At 43.0% G+C, this 16,825-nt stretch overlaps 1 protein-coding gene across 2 annotated transcripts in view; it reads left to right on the top strand.

Annotated features, from left to right (window-relative positions):
- hk1 (hexokinase 1) overlaps positions 1-16,825 on the top strand; it is a 54,070-nt gene that overhangs the window by 34,257 nt on the left and 2,988 nt on the right. Inside the window, exons 3-17 of one of the 2 annotated variants that reach the window (XM_035793193.2) lie at positions 5,683-5,831; positions 5,987-6,106; positions 6,583-6,678; positions 7,049-7,148; positions 11,184-11,367; positions 11,520-11,675; positions 11,841-12,074; positions 12,387-12,691; positions 13,278-13,426; positions 13,657-13,776; positions 14,554-14,649; positions 14,953-15,052; positions 15,960-16,143; positions 16,276-16,431; positions 16,536-16,769. In XM_035793193.2, coding sequence (XP_035649086.1) covers positions 5,683-5,831; positions 5,987-6,106; positions 6,583-6,678; positions 7,049-7,148; positions 11,184-11,367; positions 11,520-11,675; positions 11,841-12,074; positions 12,387-12,691; positions 13,278-13,426; positions 13,657-13,776; positions 14,554-14,649; positions 14,953-15,052; positions 15,960-16,143; positions 16,276-16,431; positions 16,536-16,769 — 2,383 coding nt within the window. Of the gene's footprint in view, positions 1-5,682; positions 5,832-5,986; positions 6,107-6,582; positions 6,679-7,048; positions 7,149-11,183; positions 11,368-11,519; positions 11,676-11,840; positions 12,075-12,386; positions 12,692-13,277; positions 13,427-13,656; positions 13,777-14,553; positions 14,650-14,952; positions 15,053-15,083; positions 15,358-15,959; positions 16,144-16,275; positions 16,432-16,535; positions 16,770-16,825 lie in introns of those variants that run through there. The other variant, XM_035793203.2, reaches the window with a different exon arrangement.

The raw sequence follows: 16,825 nt of genomic DNA, 5'->3' as shown, positions 1-16,825 counted from the left end.
AAGAGGACCAACTTTTTGAATGTTCTACATTTGTTCAACAACAGGTTTATATTTTTACTAAATTAAGGCAACAGGTTGCAATGTTTACATTGCCAGAAATGGGTGATGGGTTTGTTGATTTTAGACGGTGTCGATTCCACATAATGAAACACTGTATTAGGGCTCCCAAGTTGCGTAGTGGCTTAAAGCACTGCATCTCAGTGCAAGAGGGATCACTGTTGTCCCTGGTTCGAATCCAGGCTGTATCACATCCGGTCGTGATTGAGAGTCCCATAGGCGGCTCACAATGGCCCAGCGTCGACGAGGTTTGGCCCGGTAGGCCGTCATTATAAATAAGAATAAGAATTTGTTAACTGACCTGCCTAGTTAAATAAAGGTTAACAGGAATAATTTGACATGGTTGTTGAAAAGAGAGACTAGTCATATAATACGATATGGGAGTGAATTGTTAGACTCAGTCGAGAGATACATGTTGCCATGTCTAAGGGTAGCACACGCTATATTAAGCGCACGTAAACGTTGGGGTACATTAAAATGAATGATTATCATGATCATGTTTTGTTTGCAGTTAAAACCTTTGGGTTGCTGATTATGATATTATTATACTGAATGCTAAAGAAATTGACATTCCTCTTCCAGGAGAATGGGGGTAGTAATTTTCTCTCTCTATGAAATGTTTCCTGAGGCTATGGTCTTGGGAGAGGGGTAAGTGAAATTTAGCAGTTTTACAGGTATAACGGTATCTGGATTCGGTGGTAAAGAGGAGTTACCAAAATAAATAAGGCCTGGCCTTTTTTGTTTGATTTTGTCACATGGCTTACCACACACACACACACACCAGTACGTACACACAACTTACTGGTTATGAATATGGGTTAGTGCCAAGGTAATTTAAACGGTCACACACACACATTGAATTTTGAGAAAAAAACTTCTGAGTTTTAATTGACCACCTGAAATATTTGTATAAAAAATGTACTGAGGAAACTTACTGTAAACCTGGGATACATAATGTATGAAATATTTTACAGTTTTTAATTAATTGGTCTAATATAAACTCAGCAAAAAAAAGAAATGTAAATTTTTCAGGACAATGTCTTTCAAAGATAAATCGTAAAAATCCAAATAACTTCACAGATCTTAATTGTAAAGGGTTTAAACACCGTTTCCCATGCTTGTTCAATGAACCATAAATTAACAAACATGCACCTGTGGAACGGTGGTTAAGAGACAAACAGCTTACTGACGGTAGGCAATTAAGGTCACAGTTATGAAAACTTAGGACACTAAAGAGGTCTTTCTACACCAAAAGAAAGATGCCCATGGTTCCTGCTGATCTGCGTGAATGTGCCTTAGGCATGCTGCAAGGAGACATGAGGACTGCAAATGTGGCCAGGGCAATAAATTGCAATATCTGTACTGTGGGATGCCTAAGACAGCGCTACAGGGAGACAGGATGGACAGCTGATCGTCCTCGCAGTGGCAGACCACCTGTAACAAAACCTGCACAGGATCGGTGCACCTGAATATCACACCTGCGGGACAGGTACAGGACAACAACTGCCTGAGTTACACCAGGAACTCACAATCCCTCCATCGGTTCTCAGACTGTCCTCAATAGGCTGAGAGAGGCTGGAATGAAGGCTTGTAGGCCTGTTGTCAAGGCAGGTCCTCACCAGACATCACCGGCAACAATGTCGCTTATGGACACAAACCCACCGTCACTGGACCAGACAGGACTGGCAAAAAGTGCTCTTCACTGACGAGTCGCAGTTTTGTCTCACCAGGGGTGATGGTCGGATTTGCGTTTATCGTCAAAGGAATGAGCGTTACACCGTGGCCTGTACTCTGGAGCGGGATCGATTTGGAGGTGGAGGGTTCGTCATGGTCTGGGGTGGTGTGTCACAGCATCATCGGACTGAGCTTGTTGTCATTGCAGGCAATCTCAACTCAGTGCGTTACAGGGAAGACATCCTCCTCCCTCATGTGGTACCCTTCCCGCAGGCTCATCCTGACATGACCCTCCAGCATGACTATGCCACCAGCCATACTGCTTGTTCTGTGCATGATTTCCTGCAAGACAGGAATGTCAGTGTTCTGTCATGGTCAGCGAAGAACCCGGATCTCAAACCCATTGAGCACATCTGGGACCTGTTGGATTGGAGGGTGAGGGCTAGGGCCATTCCCCCCAGAAATGTCCGGGAACTTTCAGGTGCCTTGGTGGAAGAGTGGGGTTACACCTCACAGCAAGAACTGGCAAACCTGGTGCAGTCCATGAGGAGGAGATGCACTGCTGTACTTAATGCAGCTGCTGGACACACCAGTTTCTGACTGTTATTTTTGATTTTGACCCCTCTTTGTTCAGGGACACACTATTCCATTAGTCACATGTTTGTGGAACTTGTTCAGTTTATGTCTCAGTTGTAGAATCTTGTTATGCTAAGTTTGCTAAAAAATAAATGCACTTGACAGTGAGAGGACGTTTCTTTTTTTGCTGAGTTTAGTAAGAAACACTAATTTGAAGGGTTTGAATGACGTCTGACCTCTGTCCTGACTTTCTAGTGTGATTTGATCATCCTCGCTGGAAAGCTGAGAGACATTGGATGATGATTTGAATGTCATTTGTAATGCTGATAATTATGGAGAAGTTTTATAACTAATAGAAAGTGGTTGTTTTTACACATTAGTCAATATGGTGAATTATGTGTCAAATTACCTTTTTTTTTTATTGAAGTTTACACACCTTGAGTGATATGTAGGTATATATTGAGTGATGTGTAAAGGAGTGTATTTTTCCCTTGTTTGTTTTGTTTTGTTTTGTTTTGATAAATCCCACCAGATTGGGTCTGCTGGATGTTTTGGATCATTTCCTGATCCTATGTCTGCGATGAGGTTGACAGTGTGATGAGGGGAGTATAAGCTCATTTGGGAAAATATGTTTCAACAGAATGTGTTGTTATTTCCTTCAACATTTGTTTTAGAAATTTGCATTAAGAATATTTGTAGAAGTAATAATTTGTCATATAGTCAATGCTTGTCTGGATTTCCTGGATCAGTAATGAACTGAACTGAATTGTTGTTCTGATTTGTCCTTTCGAGGTTAAGGTGGAAATGGTATCTAAATGCACGAAAGGGATAATTTGACCAAACAGGGTGTGACCTCAAAACCCCCTCTAACCGGCTGTAGAAATGGCATTCACTACGGCCCTGTCCTGCACCACTTCTATCGAGAGACCTGAGTCCGAGCCAGCAACTGGTGGACAGCATCTAGATCTCTCATATTGCTGGTATACTGGTTGGCAAATGAACAAGGCATAATAGGAGTTGTGGTGGGGTTCAGGTGAGACATTTTATCATGGTCCATACACTTTGAACTGTGAAGCTACCTGAAGAAGGAAAATGAAGAAATGCCAGAAGATTGAGTGCCGGAGAAAGGAGGGGGTTGGTCAACTGTGCCCGTAATTGATTTAGACTTATCTGAAATTGTTATTTGGGGTATCAGGTTGATGCGGGAGGTCTACAGTGCTAAATGTATCATTATTTAGGGTAAGAATGAATTGAGATACTGATCTGTAATTATAACCCCGACGAGAGAGTTAATTGGGTTAATTATTAGGTGAATATATTGTATGTTAATATGGATGTACATTCTGCCAGTGTTGATGTATGTTAAATTGAGGGGTTTCATTTTGAGTGATAGAACCAATGTGAATCACTGAGCAATGTCGTTCAACATTTTGGTTGGATAATTAACTGGGTTTTGAATTATGATTTGGGAACTAACTAACTATATGAGTGGAGCAATTCATGTATTATGGATTGATTGTTTTGATTGTTGTTATGCTAATGATGACATGGGCAAATAAGTTGTGTACTACGTTGAGACTATTCTCAGCATGCTTTGGTAAAAGGAGGGGTAAACTCTGGTCCTGAGAGTGAAACTGAGCTTAATCTATTTGATTTATATCCATTACCAAATTGAAATGTTTAAGGATAACACTCAGGAACTATAGCAGGTTTATGCTAATGGAACATAGAGTCCATAGGTGATGCCTTATACATAGTGGGATCATGATGCTTGTCCTGGGTTATGTTCATTAAGCACTAAATGGAATAAATGTCTTTTTAAACCTTGTAATTTTACTTTTAAGTTGAGAGAATTCTCAAAATGGGGCAATGTGATAGAATAATTACATATTTAACTGATTTGTTTAATGTTAATAGTTAGCAATTAATACTTAACAAATATGAGGATATTTCTGTCTTGTTAGTGTCTTTGTTTTCATGGGCTCCACTCTAGTTCCCTGCAGCTAATCAGGGCGTATGGTCACTGGAGATGGCTTGAGTTGACAAATGGGTTAAAGACTGCATTACAGAGACAAGAATGTGTTTTACTAGAGATAGCTTAGGAGTAGAACAATCCGTCATTGTCTCAAAATCATCCTTGCATCTGGGAAACTCAGCCAGGGTGGGGTTAAGACAACAACCCAAGTGCAGATAATGACAGGATGAACCCAGAGTGGCTTATGATGCCCCAATCTGCAAGAGGGGGGTTGAACCAACCATAACTGAGTGTTGTTAGCTGAGTGTTGTTAGTGTCAGCTATATATAGTATTCTGCATTTGTGTAAAGGTTAGGTTACTCTGTCCAACACTCAAGGGTGGGGGGTCGACAAGCCTCATTAGTGCAAAAATGAATCAATATTAAATGAAGATGATTGTTTGAAGAAATGACAAAATCTCTCTCAGTACTGAATTTCCACAACAGTGTGTAGAGTCAGTATAAATGTATGTGCATAGTTTCCTGTAGTCCACGATCAGCTCCTTGGTCTTACTGACGTTGAGGCACCACACTACCACACTGACCTCCTCCCTGTAGGCTGACTCATCATCACTGGTGATTAGGCCTACCACTGTGTAGTCGTCAGCAAACTTGATGATGGTGTTGGAGTCATGCGTGGCCACACAGTCGTGGGTGAACAGGGAGTACAGGAGGGGACTAAGCACACACCCCTGCGGGGACCCTGTGTTGAGGGTCAGCATGGTGAAGGTGATGGTGCCTACCCTCACCACCAGGATCCAATTGCAGAGGGAGATGTTCAGACCCAGAGTCCTAAGCTTGGTGATGAGCTTGGAGGGGACAATGGTGTTGAAAGCTGAGCTGTAGTCAATTAACAGCATTCTCACATACCTGATGGCAAATCGGCAATCAAAATAAACGTTTTACCACAGCAACCATGTTATTTTTGGGAAGCACATTTCATTCTGAGTTCGGACATACAGTGCCTTCAGACGATATTCAGACCCCTTGACTTTTTTCACATTTTGTTACATTACAGCTTTATTCTAAAAAGTATTAAATTGTTATTTCCCCTCATAATTCTACATACAATATCCCATAATGACAAAGCAAAAAAAAACTGATATCACATTTACATAAGTATTCAGACCCTTTACTCAGTACTTTGTTGAAGCACCTTTGGCAGCGATGTTTACACGACTATTGCATTTAATATTTAATTATTACTGTGCATGTGAACATACTCACTGCCGCCTGTAGTACTATAACCCAGGTACCTCGATCAGTAGGTTCCCCTTCTGTTTCAGTGGACATGATGCCTCTGTTCACAGTTCACATATTTGCTTGCTGTGAGCACATGCATATTGTTTATGCTTGTTACAGAGAAGGGGGACTTCATTGCTCTGGATCTGGGTGGCTCGGCCTTCCGCATCCTGCGAGTGAAGGTGTCCCATGAGAAGAAGCAGACGGTTCAGATGGAGAGCCAGATCTATGACACTCCAGAGGACATCATCCATGGCAGTGGCACTCGGGTACGGGGTACCTTCCAAACTCTTACCGTATATAAATGTCTGAAAGTCTAGTGGCCAGGGAAATAAATCCAAAGTGTGCATTACAGTCTCTCCTTTTGCACAGATTGCTTTCGAGATAACCATCCCTAACTTAATTATTTTCCTTTCCCTTGCAGCTGTTTGACCATGTTGCAGAGTGCCTGGGTGACTTCATGGAGAAGCAGAATATCAAGGATAAGAAGCTTTCTGTCGGCTTCACCTTCTCCTTCCCCTGTGCACAAACCAAACTGAATGAGGTGAGAGAATGAACAAGCCAATAGTACTGTACAGCTGAGCTTCAGTTATTAGCTTCGTTTTTTTATTTTACCCTCATTTTTCTCCCCAATTTCGATCTTGTCTCATCGCTGTAACTCCCAACGGGCTCGGGAGAGACGAAGGGTGAGCCATGCGTCCTCCTGAACATGACCCGCCCAAGCTCGCACCTTAACACCCACCAGCTTATCCCGGAAGCCAGCCGCACCAATGTGTAGGGGGAAACACCATTCAATTGGCGACCTGTATCAGCCTGCAAGCACCCGGCCCTCCACAAGGAGTCGCTAGGGCACGATGAGCCAAGTAAAGCTCCCCCGGCCAAACCCTTCCCTAACCCGGATGACGCTGGACCAATTGAGTGCCGTCCTATGGGACTCCTGTCACGGACGGTTGTATTAGCTTCAGTTTTGAAGACAGATCATATCATACTATCAGTGATCTGCCTGTTTGTCTTTTGTAGAGTTATTTGCTCACTTGGACAAAACGCTTTAAAGCCAGTGGAGTTGAGGGAATGGACGTTGTGACTCTTCTGAACAAGGCCATCAAAAAACGTGGGGTAGGTTTGATGTTTTTAAGCACGCTTGCCTAATGCAATGACAATGAACCCACTAGGGAAAAACGACTTGAATCAACATTGTTTCCACATCATTTTAACCAGAAAATTCAATATGATGACGTTGAATGAACATGGATAACTGATTGGATTTGTAAAAAGTAATCAATGTAAGGTCATTTTTATTTCACCGAACTTTTAACCTAAATTCAATGACATGGTGAAATTGTTGGTTGATTTCACATTAGTTCACAACTCAACCAAATGTAAATCAAAACTAGATGTTGAACTGATGTCTGTACCCAATGGGAAGTTCAGTCATAAGCAAATCTGTTGCACCACGGTTATATAATTGTAACCCTGTGCTTTTCAGGACTATGACGCAGACATCATGGCAGTGGTCAATGACACAGTTGGAACCATGATGACCTGTGGCTTTGATGACCAGCGTTGTGAAGTTGGTATCATCATAGGTATAAAATCCATTTACCTCCCACCAGACCATTAAAGGATCCCCCCTCCCCCAGAAGATATTGGTGTCACTATTTCAATGTAATTTCCTGTCTTAGAGAGAAAATGCACGTTTAGGTTCCACCTCTGAAGAATGACAGAGGCTACTTATAAATATTTACGAATTGGGTGTAGGAATTTCCATGTGGAGTTAAACATCAACAAATAGGGCACCTAGCATGCTAACCTTATCTAGCAAGCTAGCTAGCTCATCATATCTAGCTAGCTAGCTTGCTCACCATATCTAGCTAGCTAGCTAGCTCACCATATCTAGCAGGCTCGATACGCTAGATCTGTTGTTGCTGTTTTTTTTAAACTACACTGTATTCAAAATATTAGCCAGCTCGAACGATGGCTTGTTCTGGAGCTGTATTTGCCATAAGCATTGATTTAGCGAAAACTTCGCCACAGATGGAAACCACTGGTCTATCTTTGACTCTGCCATCTATTATTATCTCCAAAGTTTTGACATCTTCCATAAATTGCGGCCGCGAATCCACAATAGAAATAGTTTGAAAAATAAGATGAAGCTCAGATAATATCCATAAATATAGAAAAATAACTGATATGCATCTGCTAATCTGAAAACAAGACTCCCTAAATTTTATCAGCATATCGATTGCGCAACCAGGGGTGGTAAAACCTTGGATCATTGTTACTCTAACTTCCGCGACGCATATAAGGCCCTGCCCCGCCCCCCTTTCGGAAAAGCTGACCACGACTCCATTTTGCTGATCCCTGCCTACAGGCAGAAACTAAAACAAGAGGCTCCCACGCTGAGGTCTGTCCAACGCTGGTCAGACCAAGCTGACTCCACACTCCAAGACTGCTTCCATCACGTGGACTGGGACATGTTTCGTATTGCCAGATAAAAACATTGACGAATACGCTGATTCGGTGTGCGAGTTCATTAGAACGTGCGTCGAAGATGTTGTTCCCATAGCAACGATAAAAACATTCCCTAACCAGAAACCGTGGATTGATGGCAGCATTCGCGTGAAACTGAAAGCGCGAACCACTGCTTTTAATCAGGGCAAGGTGTCTGGTAACATGTCCGAATATAAACAATGCAGCTATTCCTCCGCAAGGCTATTAAACAAGCTAAGCGTCAGTACAGAGACAAAGTGGAATCTCAATTCAATGGCTCAGACACAAGAGGCATGTGGCAGGGTCTACAGTCAATCACGGACTACAAGAAGAAACCCAGCCCAGTCACGGACCAGGATGTCTTGCTCCCAGGCAGACTAAATAACTTTTTGCCCGCTTTGAGGACAATACAGTGCCACTGACATGGCCTGCAACGAAAACATGCGGTCTCTCCTTCACTGCAGCCGAGGTGAGTAAGACATTTAAACGTGTTAACCTCGCAAGGCTGCAGGCCCAGACGGCATCCCCAGCCGCGCCTCAGAGCATGCGCAGACCAGCTGGCCGGTGTGTTTACGGACATATTCAATCAATCCCTATACCAGTCTGCTGTTCCCACATGCTTCAAGAGGGCCACCATTGTTCCTGTTCCCAAGAAAGCTAAGGTAACTGAGCTAAACGACTACCGCCCCATAGCACTCACTTCCGTCATCATGAAGTGCTTTGAGAGACTAGTCAAGGACCATATCACCTCCACACTACCTGACACCCTAGACCCACTCCAATTTGCTTACCGCCCAAATAGGTCCACAGACAATGCAATCTCAACCACACTGCACACTGCCCTAACCCACCTGGACAAGAGGAATACCTATGTGAGAATGCTGTTCATCGACTACAGCTCGGCATTCAACACCATAGTACCCTCCAAGCTCGTCATCAAGCTCGAGACCCTGGGTCTCGACCCCGCCCTGTGCAACTGGGTACAGGACTTCCTGACGGACCGCCCCAGGTGGTGAGGGTAGGCAACAACATCTCCTCCCCGCTGATCCTCAACACGGGGCCCCACAAGGGTGCGTTCTGAGTCCTCTCCTGTACTCCCTGTTCAACCACGACTGCGTGGCCACGCACGCTCCAACTCAATCATCAAGTTTGCGGACGACACAACAGTGGTAGGCTTGATTACCAACAACGACGAGACGGCCTACAGGGAGGAGGTGAGGGCCCTCAGAGTGTGGTGTCAGGAAAATAACCTCACACTCAACGTCAACAAAACTAAGGAGATGATTGTGGACTTCAGGAAACAGCAGAGGGAACACCCCTATCCACATCGATGGAACAGTAGTGGAGAGGGTAGCAAGTTTTAAGTTCCTCGGCATACACATCACAGACAAACTGAATTGGTCCACTCACACTGACAGCGTCGTGAAGAAGGCGCAGCAGCGCCTCTTCAACCTCAGGAGGCTGAAGAAATTCGGCTTGTCACCAAAAGCACTCACAAACTTCTACAGATGCACAATCGAGAGCATCCTGGCGGGCTGTATCACCACCTGGTACGGCAACTGCTCCGCCCACAACCGTAAGGCTCTCCAGAGGGTAGTGAGGTCTGCACAACGCATCACCGGGGGCAAACTACCTGCCCTCCAGGACACCTACACCACCCGATGTTACAGGAAGGCCATAAAGATCATCAAGGACATCAACCACCCGAGCCACTGCCTGTTCACCCCGCTATCATCCAGAAGGCGAGGTCAGTACAGGTGCATCAAAGCTGGGACCGAAAGACTGAAAAACAGCTTCTATCTCAAGGCCATCAGACTGTTAAACAGCCACCACTAACAATTGAGTGGCTGCTGCCAACACACTGTCATTGACACTGACCCAACTCCAGCCACTTTAATAATGGGAATTGATGGGAAATGATGTAAATATATCACTAGCCACTTTAAACAATGCTACCTTATATAATGTTACTTACCCTACATTATTCATCTCATATGCATACGTATATACTGTACTCTACATCATCGACTGCATCCTTATGTAATACATGTATCACTAGCCACTTTAACTATGCCACTTTGTTTACTTTGTCTACATACTCATCTCATATGTATATACTGTACTCGATACCATCTACTGTATGCTGCTCTGTACCATCACTCATTCATATATCCTTATGTACATATTCTTTATCCCCTTACACTGTGTATAAGACAGTAGTTTTGGAATTGTTAGTTAGATTACTTGTTGGTTATCACTGCATTGTCGGAACTAGAAGCACAAGCATTTCGCTACACTCGCATTAACATCTGCTAACCATGTGTATGTGACAAATACAATTTGATTTGATTTGATTTGATTTTCTACATTGTAAGGGACATGGTGCAACTTTTCGTAGTTAGGCTGCTGACAGGCTTTGGCTGCGGTACAGCAAAGCCAAGTCAGCCCCTGCTCATGGTTCTCACATGGGAAGTGAAATGATAGGCTATAATGACTTTGCTCATGATCATGCACGCTGCAAATGACATGTAACTAACAAATTTCATGTAACTAACAAATTACATGCACCCTTACATTTTTTCTCCATGGCTCAGGTGATCAAGTGGACACAAGACTGTTTGACTCATGTGAGTCACGAAGAGGAATAACTTTGGATTTGTTTCAGATTAATAAACATTGCCATGCTGGTGGGTGGTAATATTCAAATAAAAATCAACCCTGAAACTAAACGTAGGCGGAAAATAATTTTTATTATATTATCATAGGAAATGACACCACATTCACACGGATTCGCACAAAGTGGGCAGTTCGGATTTGTCACATCAAGCCAAAATATATCATAATTTGACTAAAACTATGACTTACTGACTTAAATCGTTATGCACCATCATGGGTAAGCTCTGGACATTGTTTTTCAGCTTGAAAAAGTGGATTTCTACCGGTGTGGGTGTTTAATTATATTTATTCCAATATGTTCAATCATTTTGCCAGAACAGATAGTGCTGTGTTTGGTTTCAATGTGCCCCTGCTAATCACCCTTTTACCCTATTTTTGTTCAAGCCGAGCTGAAGCTCATTGGGTACACTTTTACTTTTGCATTACTCACGTGCTGTTTGTTGGTGTCTCCTCAGGCACAGGTACTAATGCTTGTTACATGGAGGAGCTAAGGCACATTGACCTGGTGGAGGGAGACGAGGGCAGAATGTGTATCAACACAGAGTGGGGAGCCTTTGGGGACGATGGAATGCTGGAGGACATTCGCACAGAGTTCGACAGAGAAATTGACAGGGGCTCTCTAAACCCAGGGAAACAGCTGTATGTCCCACATATTAATACACTATAAATCAGACCTTCCCAAATTTCTTTAAGACATACAATATCAGTTAAGTGCATTGATAGTAGTAGTCATCGTACATGTCACATTTTCCCTCAGTGTTTAGCAACATATTGTATCTTTTTCTCTCCAGGTTTGAGAAGATGGTCAGTGGGATGTACATGGGCGAACTTGTGCGACTCATCCTGGTCAAGATGGCCAAAGAGGGATTTTTGTTTGAGGGTCGGATAACGCCTGAACTTCTTACTAAAGGGAAATTTGAAACCAAACACGTTTCTTCCATTGAAAAGTAGGTGTCAATTAGTTTTCTTTTCTTTAGGGTCTAGATGACTTGTGTCATGTAGCCATTTGCAAACTGAGCACTGCTTTGAGACTGCACACCATTATTGTACACCTTTGTAATGTCATTTGTCACCACTAAGCTCATCTCTTCTCCGAACCTGTCACTGTCCAGGAGTAAAGAAGGCCTCACTAAAGCCAAGGATATCCTACTTCGCCTGGGTGTGGAACCATCCGCAGATGACTGCGTTGCTGTGCAGCACGTATGCACCATAGTCTCCCACAGATCAGCCAACCTCCTCGCTGCCACGCTGGGCGGCATCCTCTCCAGGCTAAAGGACAACAAAGGGAACCCTCGCCTACGCACCACTGTGGGCATCGACGGCTCTCTCTACAAGATGCACCCGCAGTGAGTAGCCTATACCAGTAGAGGGCCCCCTGGGTACAGGGTAGACTGTACCCAGCTCTTATTGTGCATCTTAATTGTGTATCTTGCGTTGAAGCTATGCAATTCTGTCAAATGGCTTAGGGAATACTACAATAGACTTTGAAAAAGAGACATTGATACAGAATACAGATGTCAAAGATATATTTTAGGTACTAGGGCCAAGAGCCTGAGTTGTGATGAGATACATAAAAGGTTGAGTTACACGTGAGAATCCAAGAATCCAAGGTCAGGTCATTTTTGTCTGACTGAAAATCACCCTCCACATCTCCTCAGATATGCCCGGCGTCTACACAAAACAGTCCGCCGCCTAGTTCCTGAGTCAGATGTCCGCTTCCTGCTCTCAGAGAGTGGGAGCTCCAAGGGCGCTGCCATGGTGACCGCTGTGGCCTACCGGCTGGCTGACCAGCGTCGTCAGATCACAGAGACCCTGGCTGAGTTCAGACTGACCAGTGACCAGCTGCTGGAGGTGAAGAAGAGGATGAGGACAGAGATCCAGAACGGCCTGGGGAAAAAGACCCATGACAGCGCCACCATCAAGATGTGGCCCACATATGTACTCAGCAAACCAGATGGATCAGGTGAGAGAAGTTCAACTTGGATTTAAATTAGTTTCCCAGACTGTGATTCTACCAGTTGACCAGAGTGGTTTAGCTCTGTGACAAAACATTTTGAGATTCATTCCATTAATTCCATTTGACATAAATGGGAATTTAACCCTCTTCTGCTTCCCCTGCTGTATATAACCATATCAACAACTTAAAAGCTCCTTATCACTTGTTAATGCTTTAACACGCTACTGTATAATCCAGGCTTCTATGTAAACATATGATATTGTGTATTTTTTTGGCTTAGCACTTCTTGCAGTGCCCTGATTAAGGTCAAAGTATTTCTAAGTCTAACACAATTACTTCACAGCACTCCCACACCTCCATGCAAGTCAAAACATCCAATGTCAATGAGAGATTCAACTCGACACACTGTTTGTCACTCATTTCAAATGGCTATGACAGTGGCAACAAGTACAATGTGTTGTAAGACTTTTCATGAGCATTTAGGAACCCTTTATAATGTGTTATTATGTCTCATAAAAAATATATGGAAAATCAAACCGTTATTATCTCTTTTTACTAAAGACAGTATTGTTAATTTTGTTGTGTTTTCCAGAAAATGGTGATTTCTTGGCTTTGGATTTAGGAGGGACAAACTTTAGAGTGCTGTTGGTGAAGATTCGCAGTGGCAAGCGGCGGACAGTAGAGATGCATAACAAAATTTATGCCATTCCTATGGAGGTGATGCAGGGGACTGGAGAGGAGGTGAGTAAGTTTGGGAGTTTCCTGTGAGTATGGACATATATCTCATTCTGTACCAAAACAATGTCAGTTGTCCCACACATTTGAAAAGGAAGTTACTGTAAATGCAATAGCTCCTATTATAGATATAACAGGACATACTTTAAGCATATTCTTACAGCCAACCTTTGCGACCTGTGTAACTTAAGCAAATTTGCTTGTGCTTGTTAAAAAATACCCTCCATTTCCCACAGCTGTTTGACCACATTGTCCAGTGCATATCTGACTTCCTGGACTACATGGGTATGAAGAACACTCGCCTGCCTCTGGGTTTCACCTTCTCCTTCCCCTGCAGACAGACCAGCTTGGATGTGGTGAGCTGACTCCTTCTTTTACAGTAATCAGCCATCTATCAACTTTTTCATCTCAGACATATTGCTCACTATATCTATATTATATAGTCTATATATCTATATTAAAATACTGCCACAAAACTGAGCCGGGATCTCCATCTTCAATTCTGCGCTTCCTTTTAGGCTTACAAGAAGCTTGTCATCCTGTTACATTTTTTTTATGTGTGTGTTTTGGAGAGTTATTATTCATGATATACCATAGTGTCACAATGCATAATTACGATGTATGCAGTTGTAGGCCAATTTAGAAACTGTTGGATGACTACATTACCCATAATTCTGTCGGCATCCATTCCATTATATGTGTGTGTACGTAAGTGTGTGCGTCACTAATAGAACTGTAACGGTTTTCTTGACTTGAAGGAGAGGCGGACCAAAGCGCAGCGTGGTTATTTTGATTCATGTTTAATAAAGCACTTCACATGAACAAACTAACAAAAACAAGAAACTTGAAAACCCAAAACAGTCCTATCTGGTGCAAACACAGAGACAGGAACAATCACCCACAAACACACAGTAAAACCCAGGCTACCTAAGTATGATTCTCAATCAGAGACAACTAATGACACCTGCCTCTGATTGAGAACCATACTAGGCCGAAACATAGAAATACCCAAATCATAGAAAAACAAACATAGACTGCCCACCCCAACTCACGCCCTGACCATACTAAATAATGACAAAACAAAGGAAATAAAGGTCAGAACGTGACAAGAACATCTTTCTGTCTTTGTTCAGGGCATCCTGGTAACCTGGACCAAAGGCTTCAAAGCCACTGACTGTGAAGGGGAGGATGTTGTCGGGCTTCTCAGAGAGGGGATTAAAAGGAGAGAGGTAAGTGGACACTATAACCAGGGCCCAAAGTTTTTCCTGACCATGGGTCCAGAGCAGGACAAATTTGGTATTAGTGCCTGTTCTACAGGATTACACAAAATATAAAAGCTGATATCTAATGGGCATCTATTGACAACCAAAAGTAACTTTAGGTTGCTCTTTTTGTTAGTTTTTGCCATGATATAGAAGGTTGTGATACAACAATTTTAAGGGGTATTGCTATAAAAAATTAAGTTCTCATTTCCGTAAGCATTGCTTCCCAGAGACATCCTGTACATGTGTTTCTATTGGTCGTTTCTCCAGGAGTTTGACTTGGACGTGGTGGCAGTAGTTAATGACACAGTGGGAACCATGATGACATGTGCATATGAAGAGCCTACCTGTGAAGTCGGCCTGATCGCAGGTTGGTCATCTGTGTAGCTTTTGATGTGGTGTATTCATGCATCTTAATAAACTACACCTAATTCATTATTACCTCCAACTTGACCCAATTTACATTTCCAATTGCACACCCTGACATACCAAACGAGAACGGGCCCTCCATCTCAACCAATACTCAAAATATAGGTTAAATATCCCAAGCAGGGTTACAGCAACTCCAGAGATGATCAAGCTTCCTGGGCTTTGCGGTGGCCACTCTGGTTTGGGTGTTCTCCGCAACACCAAGTGGTCAATCACGTTGTTCTGGGTTCCACTTCACAAGAGGAGGTCAGTAAAATGTTATAAACATCATGACAAATGGTGAATTTGATTTTTTTTTTTTACGTTCTGATTGGCCAAAGTGGTCAAGCCTCCGATGGGCCTCCGCAGGGAACTCTTGTAGCCTATAGTTCTTCATCATTTTTTGGAGTAGCAGGGTTGACTTATTATGCTAGACCCGCTCAGGTTTTTTCCACAAAACCATAAAATCTTTCCCAATTTTTTTTAAAGGAATAGTTTCACCATATTTAAACGAGAGTTCAGTTCACATAATAGGGTTGACATTAAAATGAGGGATAGACGTAAATTAATTACTAATCACATTAAATAAATCATCTTCAGAAATGACTTTGTCAGAGCAACAAAATAACTAGGGCTTTACAATGACGGTGAAACAACAATCTGTTGTTCATGTAGTATTCCTGTAAAAATATGAATGTAAAAACAAAATAGATATTTTATTTTTGAGATTTTGAGATTTGGCCTGCAGTACCTCCGTGGACCCCACTTTGAAAAGAACTGATCTAGACAACTACATAATATTATTATTATTATTGTTTGATACCTGTCAGAGGTATGATTGTTGAATATGGTATGGTTTCTGGTTTCAGGAACTGGCAGCAACGCCTGTTACATGGAGGAGATGAGGAACATTGAGGTGGTGGAGGGGGATGTGGGGAGGATGTGTGTCAACATGGAGTGGGGCGCCTTCGGGGATAATGGGTGCCTGGATGATATCAGGACAGAATATGACAGAGCTGTGGATGACTTTTCACTCAACCTTGGAAAACAGAGGTGATTGGGCTGCTCTCCCGCCCAATCGAAATTACTTCACTTCGGCTAACTTTTATTGATATTTGATATGGAATAGTGTCGTTATTAGAGATCTAGATATACCTAAATGATCGTGGTTCTTTTTCATCTCAGGTATGAGAAGATGTGCAGCGGTATGTATCTCGGAGAGATTGTGCGAAATATCCTGATCGACTTGACGAAGCGTGGCTTTCTCTTCAGAGGGCAGATATCAGAGACTCTGAAGACCAGAGGCATTTTCGAAACTAAGTTCCTCTCCCAGATTGAAAGGTTGGTAGACATTTTGAATCTGCGATTGAAATGGTAACTGACTGAGTCATCATAACTTCCTTTTGTTGTGCAATGGTCTCAACAAAATGTCCTCTTTCCCTCAGTGACCGGTTGGCGCTACTGCAGGTGAGGTCTATCCTGCAGCAGCTGGGTCTGGACAGCACATGTGATGACAGTATCATCGTCAAGGAGGTGTGTGGTACAGTGTCCCGCCGGGCGGCTCAGCTCTGTGGAGCCGGAATGGCTGCCGTTGTCGACAAAATCCGAGAGAACCGTGGGCTGAACCAAATGGACATCACCGTTGGGGTGGACGGAACACTCTACAAGCTACATCCACAGTGAGTAGTAATGATGTGATTGCAATTGGTTGAAATGACATGTATCACAGTCATTA

This window comes from Oncorhynchus keta, chromosome 2 (genome assembly GCF_023373465.1).
Source record: "Oncorhynchus keta strain PuntledgeMale-10-30-2019 chromosome 2, Oket_V2, whole genome shotgun sequence".
NCBI lineage: Eukaryota > Metazoa > Chordata > Actinopteri > Salmoniformes > Salmonidae > Oncorhynchus > Oncorhynchus keta.
The sequence above is the reverse complement of the archived record's forward strand: the minus strand, read 5'-3'. Positions and strand labels throughout refer to the sequence as shown.